Source organism: Mustela putorius, unplaced genomic scaffold (assembly GCF_011764305.1).
Source record: "Mustela putorius furo isolate JIRA1106 unplaced genomic scaffold, ASM1176430v1.1 tig00000095_pilon_pilon_pilon, whole genome shotgun sequence".
NCBI classification, from domain to species: Eukaryota; Metazoa; Chordata; class Mammalia; order Carnivora; family Mustelidae; genus Mustela; species Mustela putorius.
This window is the reverse complement of record NW_025421280.1, coordinates 16,188,844-16,203,789: the sequence shown is the minus strand read 5'-3', so window position 1 is coordinate 16,203,789 and position 14,946 is coordinate 16,188,844. Positions and strand designations below refer to the sequence as shown.

The window sequence follows — 14,946 nt, the reverse complement described above, 5'->3', positions numbered from 1 at the left end:
GAGCCCGATGTGGGGCTCGATCCCAGGACCCTGGGATCATGACCTGAGCTGAAAGCAGAGGCTTTAACCCACTGAACCACCCAGGCGCCCCTTATTTATTTTAGAGAGAAAGAGAGTGTGCATGCACACGTGAGATGGGAGGCAGAGAGATAAAGAATCTCAAGTAGACTCTGTGCTGAATGCAGAGTCCTATGCAGAGCTCAGTCTCATGACCCCAAGATTATGACCTGAGCTGAAATCAAGAGTTGGACACTTAACCAACTGAGCCACCCAGGTACCCCCACTTCCTTCATCTTTGTATGCCTGGTGTTAAATTCATCCAACCAATGAACATTTCCTGAGTTCTAGGTCCTGGAGGCACAGCATTAAACAACACAGGGTCTTTGCCTTTATGCAGTTTATATGGGCGTGAAAGAGGCAGCTAATAAACAAATAAAAGTAGGGCATATTTAGAGAACAGAGAAGAGAGCCCGATTAAAAGGCTGTTCCAGCCATCTAGAGAACAGAGATGATACTAGCTTGGAATAGGGTGTGGGAAGGGAGGAGAAAGGGGAGAGAACTGGATCCACTTGAGACACATTTCTGAGATAAAGTCAGAAGGGTTTGTAGATGGATTTTTTGTGGGTGGGAAGGGAAGGGGAAAAAATTAGGAATGACTTTTAAAGGATAGGTACCTAGTAAATTGTGTATGAATAAGCTCCTTGATAATTAAAAACTGGTTTTAAAAAGATGAAACTAAAGGGGCTCCTGGGTGGCTCAGTCGGTTAAGCGTCTGACTTGATTTTGGCTCAGGTCATGATCTCAGGGTTGTGGGACTGAGCCGCACATCATACTTCATGCTCAGCAGAGAGTCTGCTTGAGATTCTCACCCTCTCCCTCTGCCCCTCACCTGCTCATGCACATGTTCTCTCTCTCTCTCTCTCAAGTTAATAAATAAATGAATCTAAAAAAAAAAAAGATGAACCTATAGAATTGATTCAGCATCCAACTGGCCAATTTCACTGGGAAAACTTGCCTTGTACTGACTAGTTACCATAGAATAGAAACATTGAGCAAAATGGGTGAAGGTGGTAAAAAGGTACAAAATTCTAGGTGTAAGATAAATAACTCCTGGGATGTAATATATAGCATGATGACTTAGCTAACTATACTGTATTGTATATGTGAAAGTTGCTAAGAGGTAGATCTTAAAAGTACTCATCACAAGAAAAAAGTATAACTATGTATGATGATGGATATTAACTAGACTTATTGTGGTGATCATTTTGCAATATATACACATATAAAAAATTATTATGTGGCCCACCTGAAACTAATTTAATGGTATACATCAATTATATCTCAATAATAATACAAATTAATTTTACATTAAGGTTAAACTCCAGAGTTGAACTAATTAAGCTTTATAGTTGCTTATGGTCTGAACTTACTCAAGTTATAGAAATTTTCAGGGTTTTAATTTTATCAACTGTATCATGGAGGTAATATTAGTAAGTATAGTTTAGGGGTTTTTTAAAAGAATAAACTGAGAAAAAAAGAATAAATTGAAATGCTTTTAAAGCCTTCAGTACTATGTCTAATATAGTAGGTATCCAATAAAAGGGAGCTAATTTCAAGAAAGTACTAGTGAAACAACCAATTAATTAGTTATTTTGTTGTTCTGTGTTCAAGAAGAATATCGTGATTAAAATTTTTGTTCCTATCCAGTGATTCTCTGTAGAAATAAAGTTGGGTAATTTTTGCTGTGATGTATTTTGTGTTCTGTTAAAATTAAAGAAGCTTTCAAAAATACATACGAAATAAGATACAAAATTTAACTATTACAAAAATCTTTCCAACAGAATGAAAATTTTATAATGATTTAATACCTTCAAGTATCTTTCTAAAGTGGCCCATTTCCATATATTTCTAACATTGAAAGAAGAACCTGTTGGTGCATCTTCTAGCTGAGGCAAGAAGTTCTTAGTTCTCCTGAGCCTTTCTTGGGGAAATGTGGGTGGACCCTGAAGAGAAGAAGTTTGTGTCCCCAGCAGGGAAGCAGTAGACAAGGTTTGTTGCTAAGTTCTTTAGAAATCAGGAATGAATGAGATGAACATTGGTTTATCATGAGTGAAAGGAGAGGCAAGTGGGATTTCAGAATGGTAATGACGATGAGAAGGAGGGAAGAAAAATATCAGGGCCCAGTGAAGAGCAGCACCTTAGAAAGACACATTACTCCAAAGGCTAGCAAGGAAAGACATCAGGTGATGGGTGTTTTTACATAATCTATAGAAAGGAAGAGAGAGAGGGAGAGAATATATACAAGAGGATAATAGTAGGAGTGAAGGCTGGCAATCCTTTTTTTTTTTTTTTTAAGATTTTATTTATTTATTTGTCAGAGAGAGAGATTGCACAAGCAGGCAAAGTGGCAGGCAGAGGAAGAGAGAGAAGGAGCTCCCCACTGAGCAAGGAGCCCTATGTGGGATCATGACCTGAGCGAAAGGCAGCAGCTTAACCGACTGAGCCACCCAGGTATCCCAAGGCTGGCAATCCTTAAGAGCAATTATCTGTGGTAATACTGTGAACATATTATCACCATAATCCTAAAAGCTAACATCTGTTGTTATCTTCATTTTACAGGGAAAGAAACTGAGGCTCAGAGTGGCAAATTAACCCCCCCCCCCACCGCACATGTCACAGGTGGTTAGCAGCAAAGCAGAGATTTGTTTTTCTTTTTTCAAATTTTATTTATTTATTTATTTGACAGACAGAGATCACAAGCAGGCAGAGGGGAGGGGGAAGCAGGCTCCCTGCTGAGCAGAAAGCCAGATGTCGGGCTCAATCCCAGGACCCTGGGATCATGACCCAAGCCAGAGACAGACGCTTTAACCCACTGAGCCACCCAGGTGCCCTTAAAGCAGAGGTTTGAATCTGGTTCTGTTTAACCAGAGACTTTTCTTTCCTGCATCTTCCCATTTTGTCCTTGAAGTTCTTGCTAATGGGAGGAAAGCTACAGATTCAGTAGAACCTGGGAGGGAAACCAAGGTGGTGGGGGAGAGGGGATGCCAAGAAAATTTACTGGCAAAATCTCTTATCTTCAGTTCTTTTTTTTTTTTAAAGATTTTATTTGACAGAAAGAGATCACAAGTAGACAGAGAGGCAGGCAGAGGGAGAGGGAAAAGCAGGCTCCCCGCTGAACAGAGAGCCTGACACGGGACTCGATTCCAGGACTCTGGGATCATGACCCGAGCTGAAGGCAGACACTTAACCACTGAGCCACCCAGGCATCCCTTATCTTCAGTTCTTAAATAAAAATCAATTTAACTCTCTTTGCATTTGATTTTTTTTTAAGTCTTGCAAAAAAGTGTAATCTTACATCATGGTAATGAAACATGAAGATTCCCAAGTAATTTTCTGTAAGGAGGTTTATTTTCCAAAGTCAAACTTGAAGTACCAACGAGTTCAGACAATCACTCAAATCTTGTGAGAATGAGAGTCTCTCAGTGTCTCTTTGGAAGTGATGATTCCTATTTCTGCTTAAGAATTAACTTTTCCTTTATTAACGAAGTATTTTTAATGAGCTTAATATAATTAGAAAATGTGTCTCTAAATCCCCAGGAAGGGAGTCATGACTTTGTATGATTTTATATTTTCTATGTTAACTATTTAAAACCACAAATTTTCAGCTTAAGTAAGTTTCATTGTGAATATGTCCATGTTATTATTGCATAGGAAACTGGACCTATGCTGCCATCTGCTGTGTCAAGATTAGGTGAAAAATCATCCTCATAAACTATGATTGAGGAATACAAAATATACCTGTATTACTGCACTTTATAGAAAACGAGTGCAAGGGAAAAGAAATGCCTACAGTTATATATTTCAAACTGTATTGAAAGTGTGAGGAGGGATTTATGTGTGTTTTGAATATGACATGAAAAAGATAATAAAGAACAATATAACAAAACTTATGTCCCCACCATCTATATGTAAAAAATGAATATTACCAGAGCGCCTGGGGGGCTCAGTGGGTTGAGTGACCGACTCTTGGTTTCGGCTCAGGTCATGATCTCAGGGTTGTAAGATCAAGACCTGAGTAAGGTTCCACATTCAGAGCAGAGTCTGCTTGAGATTCTCTCCTCTGCCCAGCCCCCAACCCCATGGGCTCTCTCTTTTTCTCTCCCTCAAATAAATACATAAATACATAAATAAATAAAATCTTAAAAGAAGAAAGAAAGGAAAAATGACTATTACCAATGCCTTTTTTTCTTGCTGGTCCCATTGTCCACCACTCTTAGACCCCTGCCAAAGAAATCCCTCTCTGATGTCATGTTTATTTTTTTTTAAAGATTTAATTTATTTATTTGGCAGACAGAGATCACAAGTAGACAGAGAGGCAGGCAGAGAGGAGGAAGCAGGCTCCCTGCTGAGCAGAGAGCCCGATGCGGGGCTCGATCCTAGGACTCCGGGATAACGACCCGAGGCAAAGGCAGAGACTTTAACCCACTGAGCCATCCAGGTGCCCCTGATGTCATGTTTATCACTGGAAATGTTTTAATAAGCAAATGTATACATTTATTTTTTGTAAGATATTTTATTTATTTGACAGAGAGATCACAAGTGGGCAGAGAGAGGAGGAAGCAGGCTCCCTGCTGAGCCAAAAGCCCGATTCAGAGCTTGATCCCAGGACCCTAAGATCAGGACCTGAGCAGTGGCTCAGTGGCTTAACCAACTGAGCCACCCAGGCATCCCTCTCTCTGGGTATTTCTTACTATCTTTCTCAGATTTGCTGACCTTTCTCAGATTTGCGCAATTAAGACCTTCATCCTTCACACCTGAAAAACTTACTTAATTTAATTTTGCTTTTGCCTAATATATTGTTGGTCCTTTGATCTATATCATCTGCTCCTAGTGTTATATTTAGGGCAGCAAGTTATACAGATGGATGCCACATTCAGTAGGCCAAATTGAGGAGTCTTTATTAAAAAGTCGGCGGCTGCGAGGTGGCTTATACACTCCAAAATCTCACAGCTCCAAATGAGCTCAGGGGTAGACTTATAAAGGCATAAGTTACAACCTGTTGCCAGTTTCTAAAAATTGCCAAGCACAGTACAGAAGCAAAAATGCTGGGTTAAGGAGATATTTAGGGTAGGGGTACATTTCCTGAAATTGTTATGTCTGGAGTATTTTGCGTTTTTTTTTTAGTTAAGGTTGCAATAACACAGGTATAATAATATGACTGTGTTATAAAATGCCCCCTTTTATAAAGATGGCTTGATTTTACCAGGTTCATTTCCTAGGTGTCTCACTAGAGACAGAGAAGACAGCTAATTACTGGCTCTGCAGAGTGGTGGTCACCAATGAATCACAAACCCTGCTTCACAGTAATGCTGTTTAAGGAGGAAAAGTGAATTCCACAAATGGAGGATGCAGGAAGGTCTTCCCAATTGTGTATTTCTGAGAGGCTTTTGAACAATTTCAAGCAAAACTGCAGAAATCAGCCTAGGATGCAACTTTCCAAGGTAGGGTTTTAATGATTGTGTATCATACAAAGGTGGGTGTGCTCATGTGCTCTAGGAAGAAAACCACAAAAGTAGACAGCAGGTGGGGCACCTGGGTGGCTCAGTGGGTTAAAGCCTCTGCCTTCAGCTCAGGTCATGATCCCAGGATCCTGGGATCAAGCCCTGCATCTGGCTCTCTGCTCGGCAGGGAGCCTGCTTCTTCTTCTCTCTCTCTGCCTGCCTCTCTGCCTATTTGTGATCTGTCTGTCAAATGAATAAATAAAATCTTTAAAAAAAAAAAAAAGAAGTAGACAGCAGGGTCCTTATTCACTGACAGTGAAAAGGGTTTTAGGTAGTCCTGATAGTAAAAGACTTCACAGTTTTACAGTTCTACCATCAATCCAAATGCCCCTGCACCAACTGCTGATGCTTGAGATACATGATATAATCATGTTGTAAGTGTGCCTCGGTGGCTCAGTGGGTTGAACCTCTGCCTTTGGCTTGGGTCATGATCTTGGGGTCCTGGGATCGAGCCCCATGTTGGGCTCTCTGCTCAGTGGGGGGCCTGCTTCCCCCTCTCTCGCTGCCTGCTACTCTGCCTACTTGTGATCTCTCTCTCTCTCTGTGTGTCAAATAGATAAACAAACAAACAAAAATTTAAAAAAAATCAGGTTGCAATATAAATTAAGACCGATTGATACACTGCCACAACTGCCAGTAAGAAATGTTGAAGGGTATCTGATACACTGGTAGAGTGGAACTGTGGAAGTGATTTTTTTTCAAAAAACCCTTTATTAATTTGAGAGAGAGAGTGGTATTAGTGAAAACCTTGATAGATATCAAAAATATATGTCAGTTATCATCTTACTGGTTCACTTCAGATTCATCCTTTACATCTCTGTGGAAATGGGCCCTTTAAGTATTTTTCTTTGTAGCTGACAGCATGTTAAGCTTTCTTAGTAGAGGGGGCTGGAGAGACACTGCAGGAGGAAAGGGTCCTGTCCTTGCTTCCAGTGTTTTCACTTGGCAGGCTCCTTGACATCCACCATCTTTGTGGAAGAGGCTTCGCACACTTTCCAGCTTCTGTAGCACTGGCAGCTTCTCCAACATCAGGCTCATGGAGCATAGGCAGTATCTTCCAGGGTCCAGCCCCCAGCACACAAGTCCTCAGCATTTAACTCTTGTACAGCATAGTGGCCAGTAGCACCCAGCCATCAGCAACTTCCCCCAGCAACCCTCTCAGGCAGTACTGTAGTGGCATGCCCCTGGTGCCATACCTCCTCCAAAATATTGCCCCAGGAACCTAGAGGATGGATTTCTGGCAAGATCCTCCAGTAAGTTCTGGATCTCTGTCCTGTGGGATAAGGGAGCTATTCTTCGAGGGCTCTATCTAAGTGGCTCCTTGTATCTGTTATTCCCATATTTTTTAGAGTTCTCTTTATTTTTTTTTTAAAGATTTTATTTATTTATTTGACACAGAGAGAGAGATCACAAGTAGGCAGAGAGGCAGGCAGAGAGCGAGAAGAAGCAGCAGAGAGGGAGAGAGGAGGAAGCAGGCTCTCCACTGAGCAGAGAGCCCGATGTGGATCCCAAGACCCCGAGACCATGACCTGAGCCGAAGGCAGAGGCTTTAACCCACTAAGCCACCCAGGTGCCCCAAGTTCTCTTTATTTCTTAGAGGCAATCTCTCATTATGCCAAACCCCTACTAACTATTATCATTGTTAATAATTCTCCATATTAAATTTTCCCTGTTCAAATTGCCACGTGGCTTCTCTCTCTTGACTGGACCCAGACTGTTACAAACTCCTGGAAACAAAATAAACAGAAAACACCTTTTCAACTTGAAGGTAGCTTCCTGGGCACTTGAGAAAGGCAGAAGTTTCCATAACAAAAAAGTGTTTACTCATACAGGAATAAAATATAGGGGCACCTGGGTGATACAGTTGGTTAAGTGTCTAACTCTAGATTTTGGCTCTGGTCGTGATCTCATGGATTGTGAAAATGACCCCCACACTGAGCCCTGCTTTCAGTGGGGTCTGCTTGAGATTCTTTCTCTCTCTGTCTCCCTCTGCCCTTCCCCCGCAAATAAGTAAATAAATCCTCAAAAAAAGAAAAAGAAAATACAATATACAAAGAAATAGAAATGATTTACACATCTGGGGTTTAGATGACTGAGCAAAGTAAGAGCATGGAGTTCTTTTTTTAATGCTTTTATACAAACAGTTCAAATAATCATAACCATATTTGTTTACTTTTGGATAAGCAAGATGTATACCTGTTATTATGTTAGGAGGGTCTCTGCAATGCCCTTAAGTTTGGCTTAATCAAAAGTTAAGTTCAGCAGAATCAGACAACCAAATGACTTACAAGCATTCCTTTCTCTGGTAAGATGACTCTTGGCTGGTTCTGTGGGACCCCATCAAGGTCCTCGGACCTGTCCAGCCTATATCAGTATGAATCCATTTATATGAAGTATCTAGAATAGGCAAGTCCATAGAAACAGAAATGAGATTAGAGGTTACCAGAGGGTTGCAGAGAAGAAGAAATGGGAAGTTATTGCTTAATGAGTACAGTTTCTATTTGGCACAACATTGTGCCACAGAATTGTACACTTGAAGATGGTTAACAGGGCAAATTTTATTATTATACCACAATAAAAATAAAAGATGTAGAGATTGGCTAAGTATTTACTAATAAATATACTATGTTGTTATTCTGTGTGGGGGAGAGAGATGATATTTAACAACCAAATGTAATCTGTACTCCTTAGTTGACTCTAGCTTTCTAAATAAAAAGCAATCAAAGATATTCTTAGGATAGAGAGGACAATTAAATACAGGCAGAACACTAGATGTTATCATGAAATGCTAATTTTCTTAGGTACAATAATAGTGCTATGGTTATATAAGAGAATTTCCTATTCCTAGGAGATAGTTACTTTAGTGTTTAAGGGCAAAGTGTTACAACATCTGTAACTTGCAAATAGTAATGCTAATAAAGGTGTATGGTAGGGGGCAGTGTATGGTTGTGCCTGCCCACGTGTGTGCCAATAGAGAGTAAGAGAGAGAAAGCATATATGACAAAATTTTAACAATCATCAAATCTAGGTAGAGGATATACAGGTGTTCATTGCACCCTTCTGTAATTTTTTATTTAAATATTTTCGTAATAGTAAGTTAGAAGCAAAGTAACATTTTGAAAGTCACACCATTGTATCTCCCAGAAATACTCCTGTTAACATGTTGGTTTAAATCCTTTTTGTCTTTTTTTTCTATGCAAAGATAAGTATTCCTTACACAATACACACACACAAAAGCAAGGGATCAAACGTACATCGGTCCATGTTCATTTTTTCAGTCAAGTTAATTAACACGTGCTTGTTTAAGTATATCTTCCAGAGACCAGGGACATACACGAATTTTAGAAGATCTCTGAGTTTTCACAGAATGTACCCTAAGAATTCATTGTGCCTCATTCATTACAACTACAGTTCATAAAAATCTTATGAGCAGACAGATGAAAATACTTGTGAGGTTTTAGTAATTGCATTATGATCCTCATCATGAAATAGTATTCCACCAACATAATAAAGTTGGCATTTTTTATTTTTGCTGTTCTTTCATTTCGCAAGTATTTACTGTCTACAATGTTCAGTGTCACGTGCTGCAAGGAAGTATGTAAGATACCAGCTGGCTGCCCTTCTGAAGCTCACTCTGACACAGGATTGTAAATGCATTACTATGGGGATCAAAAGGGAAGAGAATGGGGGGATAGAGAATGGGTTCCTGATTTACCAGCAGGGTCTTCCAGAGGAGGTTCTTGGAGGAAACGACTTTTAAATTTAGATTTTTAAGAATGAACGGGAGTTAGACTCATACACTAGTTCCGAACACAAACGGACTTTGGGGTATTTGATAGTCCTCGGGCAAGTTGCTTAACCTCTCTGCGCTTCAGGGATGTTGTTGTAAAGCTCCAGTAACAAAGGGCTGGGGCACCTGGGTGGCTCAGTGGGTTGAAGCCTTTGCTTTCGGCTCAGGTCATGATCCCGGGGTCTTGGGATTGAGCCCCACATCGGGCTCTCTGCTCAGCGGGGAGCCTGCTTCCTCCTCTCTCTCTGCCTCTCTGCCTACTTGTGATCTCTGTCTGTCAAGTAAATAAATAAAATCTTAAAAAAAACAAAAAACAACCAAAGTGCTTAGATCCCTGTCTGGAACAAAAGAGCTAAATTTATTGAGTACTCCTTATTATTGCAATTTATTTTTTTTTAAATATTTTATTTATCTATTGGACAGAGAGAGAGAGACAGCAAGAGAGGGAACATAAGCAGGGGGAGTGGAGAGGGAGAAGCAGGCTTCCTGCTGATCAGGGAGCCCCATGCAGGGCTGGATCTCAGGACCCTGGCATCGTGACCTGAGCGGAAGGCAGATGCTTAACGACTGAGCCACCCAGGTGCCCCTAATTATTACAATTTACAAAGAGTTATAATGTACCAGGCTTCATGCCGAGCTCAGAGCCAGAAACTAGACAAACTCTGTACCCAATCTAGGAGTCTCTTCCCAATAGCCTGCCCTCCACCTTATTTTATACCCCAGTAACCTCTCCTGCAAATATAAAATGTTCATTTCCTAAAAAGCTTATGCTTTTTGTTTCTCCACATTTTTGCCATCTACGCTTGAGCTGAGGTGCTTCTCCGAGCGCTCCGAGTGAAATCGGAGTGCTACAAGAGAAGCCAAGAGCCTCGGCACCCGAGAGGCAGGGTAGAGAGGCTGAGGCCCAGCCGACAACACCACCAGTTGCCCCTGCAGCCTCGCTCCCCTGTGAGCGCACCCGCCAGCACGCCCCACTTTGATTGGTCCGTTCTTCCGGCTCGCCGGCATCACTGTGTCCAATCGGAGCAGCGCTTGTTGAGCGGCGGCGGCAACCGGCGTACACAGAGTTTACGCGTCCTGTGGAGAGAGCGAGAGGTCAGGCCATGAACCTGGGGTAAGCTGGGCCGAGGAGGGTGGTCTTTAGCGAAGGTGGGATTCAAGCTGGGTTGGCCCCTTGGAGCCCCCTGGAACACCTTCGCAGCTTGCGCCGCCTTCAGCGGCTTTGCCCGGCTGCCCGAAGTGGAGCGGGGTTAGGGGCTAGGGGCCCGGGACGGCCTTTGCCACCGCCGTCGCTTTTCCACATCATAACTCGGAGTACATCTGCCAGGGACCTCTTTCGTCCTGTCACTGACCTCGGGGTGGTGACGGGGAAGAGACGATAAGCGGAGAGGGCAGATGGAGAGATAAAGCTTAGCGGCTTCCTGGGAGAAATCCTGGCCCAGGCCCCCGGTACTTAGCGCCTCTGGCTTTGGCGTCTTTTCAGGCTGTCGGCGCTCCCAGATGAGTTTAACCCCCGGAACGCTAGGAACCGGGTCTTCAGGGACCGAGGCGCTGCCAGTGCTTGGCTCCTGATAGACCCTCATTAAGTAGCGGTTGAGTCAAAAAGGACTGTTGCAGGGTTTTCATCCCTGGGAAGTGTAATATTTTAAGAAGATGAAAAGCCACCAAATTCAGACTGTTGCACGTCATGGAGCCAATGAATTTTGCGTTCTAGAATGTGGAGAGAGAGAGAGAGAGACCGAGAGAGAGAAAGAAAGAAGACATCAGCCCCTGAAGGAGTTTACAGTGCAGTCATGCCCAACAGGCATACTTGTCGGGTTCCTTTGGTTGGTTCCGTTTCACAGACGTAAACATGAACGGTTCTAACCCTGCCTCAGGGAAACCTTTAGAACCCATTTTTCCCCCCCAGTATTTTATCTTGACAAATTAAGTTGGGGTATTTTGATGGCCTCCACTGAGCGGCCCTGCAAATTTCGTTCTTCCCAATCAGACCTTTCCCAACCTTTCTCTTCTGGCCTCTGCTGGATTTAATTCTGTCTCTTGGACAGCACTTTTGTCCCAATTGATGATTTAGTGACACACCCCCCCCTTCTCTTAGGAAACAGTGAATTAAATGGGAACTATTTTTGTTTTCAGTGGTTTTTTATTAGAATCTTACATTGAAGTTTCCTTGGCAGTGTCTGCTGTTAACTTTGTGCTTTTGCATTGAACATGCACAAATCAATTAGAGCCGCCAAAGTTCATTACAGATTTGTTGTTGTGATAGTAAGGAACTGTCACTATGCTAAAAAAGTTAATACTCCTGGTGGCAGTGTTATAGTTCACTTTGAAAGCTGTGGCATGCCGTAGAATGCATTAGTCATGAGATCTTTATGAAACTGGTAAACAGATACATTTTGCTCTTTTAACATAGGTGGGGAGTTTTGGTAACAGCATTTTTTTTTCCCCCAGTCTCCAGTTGTAAGATTTAAGTAATGCTATGATGATTGAATTGTTGCTTACCAGTAAGAAAATGAAGTTTCATGTTAAAGATAACAAAGCTTTGCGTTATTGGAAAGTTTCAGGAATTTTCTCCCTCTAGTGTTTAGTTTTATCTTGGATTGGAAAACGTTTTTTAATTAAAAGAATGGCTTACTATTTACAAGATTACTGTATAAATTCAAAAGAACATATTTACTTTCAAGATTCAAATGAGCCTTTCGTTTCTATTTAAAATGTTGCTGCTTCTTAAAAATGACAACTTTCTTTTATTTTTGCAGAGATGGTTTAAAGCTTGAAACTGAATTGTTGGATGGAAAAACCAAGTTAATATTATCTCCATATGGTATGCTGTGTTATCAGAATCTAAAATGTTAATTTTAAATTCCTAGATAAAATTTATATGAGTTTAATATACTTTTTCCTTATAATAGAGTAATATTTAAATGGTACTTTGCAGAAAGCTGTTTGGCTAACTTTCTCAGATTTATTTTTAGCCAAGTAAAGTCAGATTACGTCTCTGCTTACCACTGTCAGTATTTATTCATAAAACTTAATGCTTCAGTATATTTATGTTTAATATGTTGCCTAATAAATAATTTAGATGAAATCTATGTAATTATGTTCTGTACATGTAAAATGTGCTGTTATAGAAAATTAAATTTGTAGTAAGACCACAGTTGCTAAAGTTTTTAGGTTTTAATTTTAAAACTCCGTATACTTTGGTAGTCCTCTTTTTCACATTATTTTCTTTTTCTCTGATCTGTTTATAGTTCTACCTTGGAAAATAAACAGAAATGAAATAGAAATACTTGCACTACACTCTAAAAGTTAGAATACTCAGACAGGAACCTAAAGTTAATGCTTTGGGTGGTTAATATTTCTACTAAGTATCTTCTTAAAACAATGCTAATCAAAATTTTCTTTTATGACTGCCTTAGTATGTTTTTGTTTGATAGTTCAGTAATTATTGTTTTCTTTTGTAGAATGTAAATCAAAAAATTCTGTGAAGGTAAGCCAAATGAACTGACATGTTCTTAATGTAAAATGCGGTATTTTTTTTTTTTTTTACAGTGGTTTGAAAATAATTCCTGTCAATATATTATAAGGGATATGAGATAATGATGAGAAGTTATTGTTCTCTTGCTTTCAGGCTGGTCCTTTCACAGAAATGGGATCATAATTTTTCAGTTTAAAAAGTCATACAGAACCTCTTTCTCTAGGTCAGTGCTGTCTAATAAATCTTTTTGTGATGATGGAAATGTTCTAAGATTAGTGTTTTCCAAGATGGTAACCAGTCACTAGTCGTATGTAGTTACTGAACACTTAAAATGTGGCTAGTGTAACTAAGGAAGTGAATTTTTAATTTTGTTTAATTTTTAATGTAGATTTAGTAGTTATTATGCAGTGCATATAACATTAACTCAGGGCAGTTCCTGAGATTTTTAAAAATATATATTCACACTTTAAAATGAAAACATTTTTCTTTTCATACTCAAATTCCATTTTCCCACACCAAAATGGTGAATTTGATTCACAAATTCATACATGCACTTTGCTTTCTCCTTTAAGAGATCATACTTGAACTTAATGATAATTTTCCTTTTAAATTATTTTTATCAGCAGCCCAAAATACCTTTACCACTTTAACAACTTTTTGATATACTACTTTTCTTATTCCCTATTTCTTTTTCCATTTTTAGATTAGTATCGGCAGAAATTTCAACTCCCCCTAAAATTCACTGTAGTCCTCTTTTTTCTTTTATCTTTGTAGCATCTTAAAGTCTTAGTTTGCGTTTCTTGAATAGAGCTCAGTTTGGATGGTGTACTTTTCACTAAGCTCTTGATGGCTTTGCTGTTTTTTCCAGGTTTAATCAAGGTGAAATTGCTTGAGTATCCAGCGTAAGTGGGTGATGATAATCAGAGTAATTCCACATGCTACCTGTAAAAGTTACTTCTTTCTAAATATGGTATATAGCTATATACCTTGTGTGCTTTTTTTTTAGTCACAATACAGAGAGAGAGATCACAAGTAGGCAGAGAGACGGGAAGCAGGTGCCCTGCTGAGCAGAGAGCCCGATGTGGTGCTCGATCCCAGGACCCTGAGATCATGACCAGAGCCAAAGGCAGAGGCTTAACCTGCTAAGCCACCCAGGTGCCCCCTTTTAGTCACAATACAAATTGTATAATTTTTCCTGGTCCTGCACTACTTTTTTTTAAAATTTAAAATTTAAATTTAATTTTAAAATTTATTTTATTGGGGGGTGCAGAGGGAGAGGAGACTTAGCTGTCTCCACAGTGAGTGCGGAGCACCACATGAAGCTCTAGGCTCAATCTCTGGACCCCGAGATCATGACCTTATCTGAAACCAAGAGTTGGATGCTTAACTGACTGTGTCACCCAGGCACCACAGGTCCTGCTCTATTAAAATACTGCAACTAATTATTTTATTCGAGTCACATTAGCAAATACTGCACCCCTTTTTGAGATGTTAGATAAAAAGCTGCTTGTCATAGTTGATTTCCATCTTCCCCTGATCTCTTCTCTTTCACTTTTCCCCTCCTTCCATTGATGTCTTTAACAGATTTGCTCTAGCTTCCACATTTGTGAAGACATTTCAGTCTTTTTAATCAACCTAGAACATATGATGGTTTCTGATAAAATCATTACAAGATTTTGCTAGTAGTCTAGAAATATTTTTTTCTAGGATTCTTTTTTCTAGAATAATGTGTCTCAGCCGATGTTAAATCGTTTACTCTCTTAGAGCAGATTGTTTGGTTTTATTCCTCTTGCTTTGGGGACTTCAGAATACTGATGATGGTAGCTATGTGAGGTGATGGATATGTTAATTCGCTTGATTGTGACTATTTCACAGTGTATGCATATATCAAATCAAGTTGTACACTTTAAATATATACAAATTTTAATTGTCAATTATACCTTAATAAAGCTGGAAAAAATTACTGATGCAACCTAAGTCTCCCTTCTATATTGGTTTTAAGTAGCTTCTCTTCCTGTATTTACAGGGGTTGCTAAGATCCTCCTCATTTTTTTCTTTGCTATTTACAGAAGACAAAAGAACAAAAAGAGTAGTGCTTATCTTTTTTTGCTTAAATC

At 40.0% G+C, this 14,946-nt stretch overlaps 1 protein-coding gene across 9 annotated transcripts in view; it reads left to right on the top strand.

The window, feature by feature from the left end:
- The first annotated feature begins 10,386 nt into the window (after positions 1 to 10,386).
- The window catches only part of CCDC66 (coiled-coil domain containing 66), a 68,846-nt gene continuing 64,286 nt past the window's right edge, over positions 10,387 to 14,946 (top strand). For 3 of the 9 annotated variants that reach the window (XM_013053117.2, XM_013053090.2, XM_013053087.2), the window contains exons 1-3: positions 10,387 to 10,465; positions 12,111 to 12,175; positions 12,816 to 12,841. In XM_013053117.2, the coding sequence (XP_012908571.1) occupies positions 10,455 to 10,465; positions 12,111 to 12,175; positions 12,816 to 12,841 (102 nt within the window). In that variant the 5' untranslated portion in view covers positions 10,387 to 10,454. Of the gene's footprint in view, positions 10,466 to 12,110; positions 12,176 to 12,815; positions 12,842 to 12,903; positions 13,053 to 14,946 lie in introns of all 9 variants that reach the window. The other 6 variants (XM_013053113.2, XM_013053101.2, XM_013053105.2 and 3 more) reach the window with 6 other exon arrangements.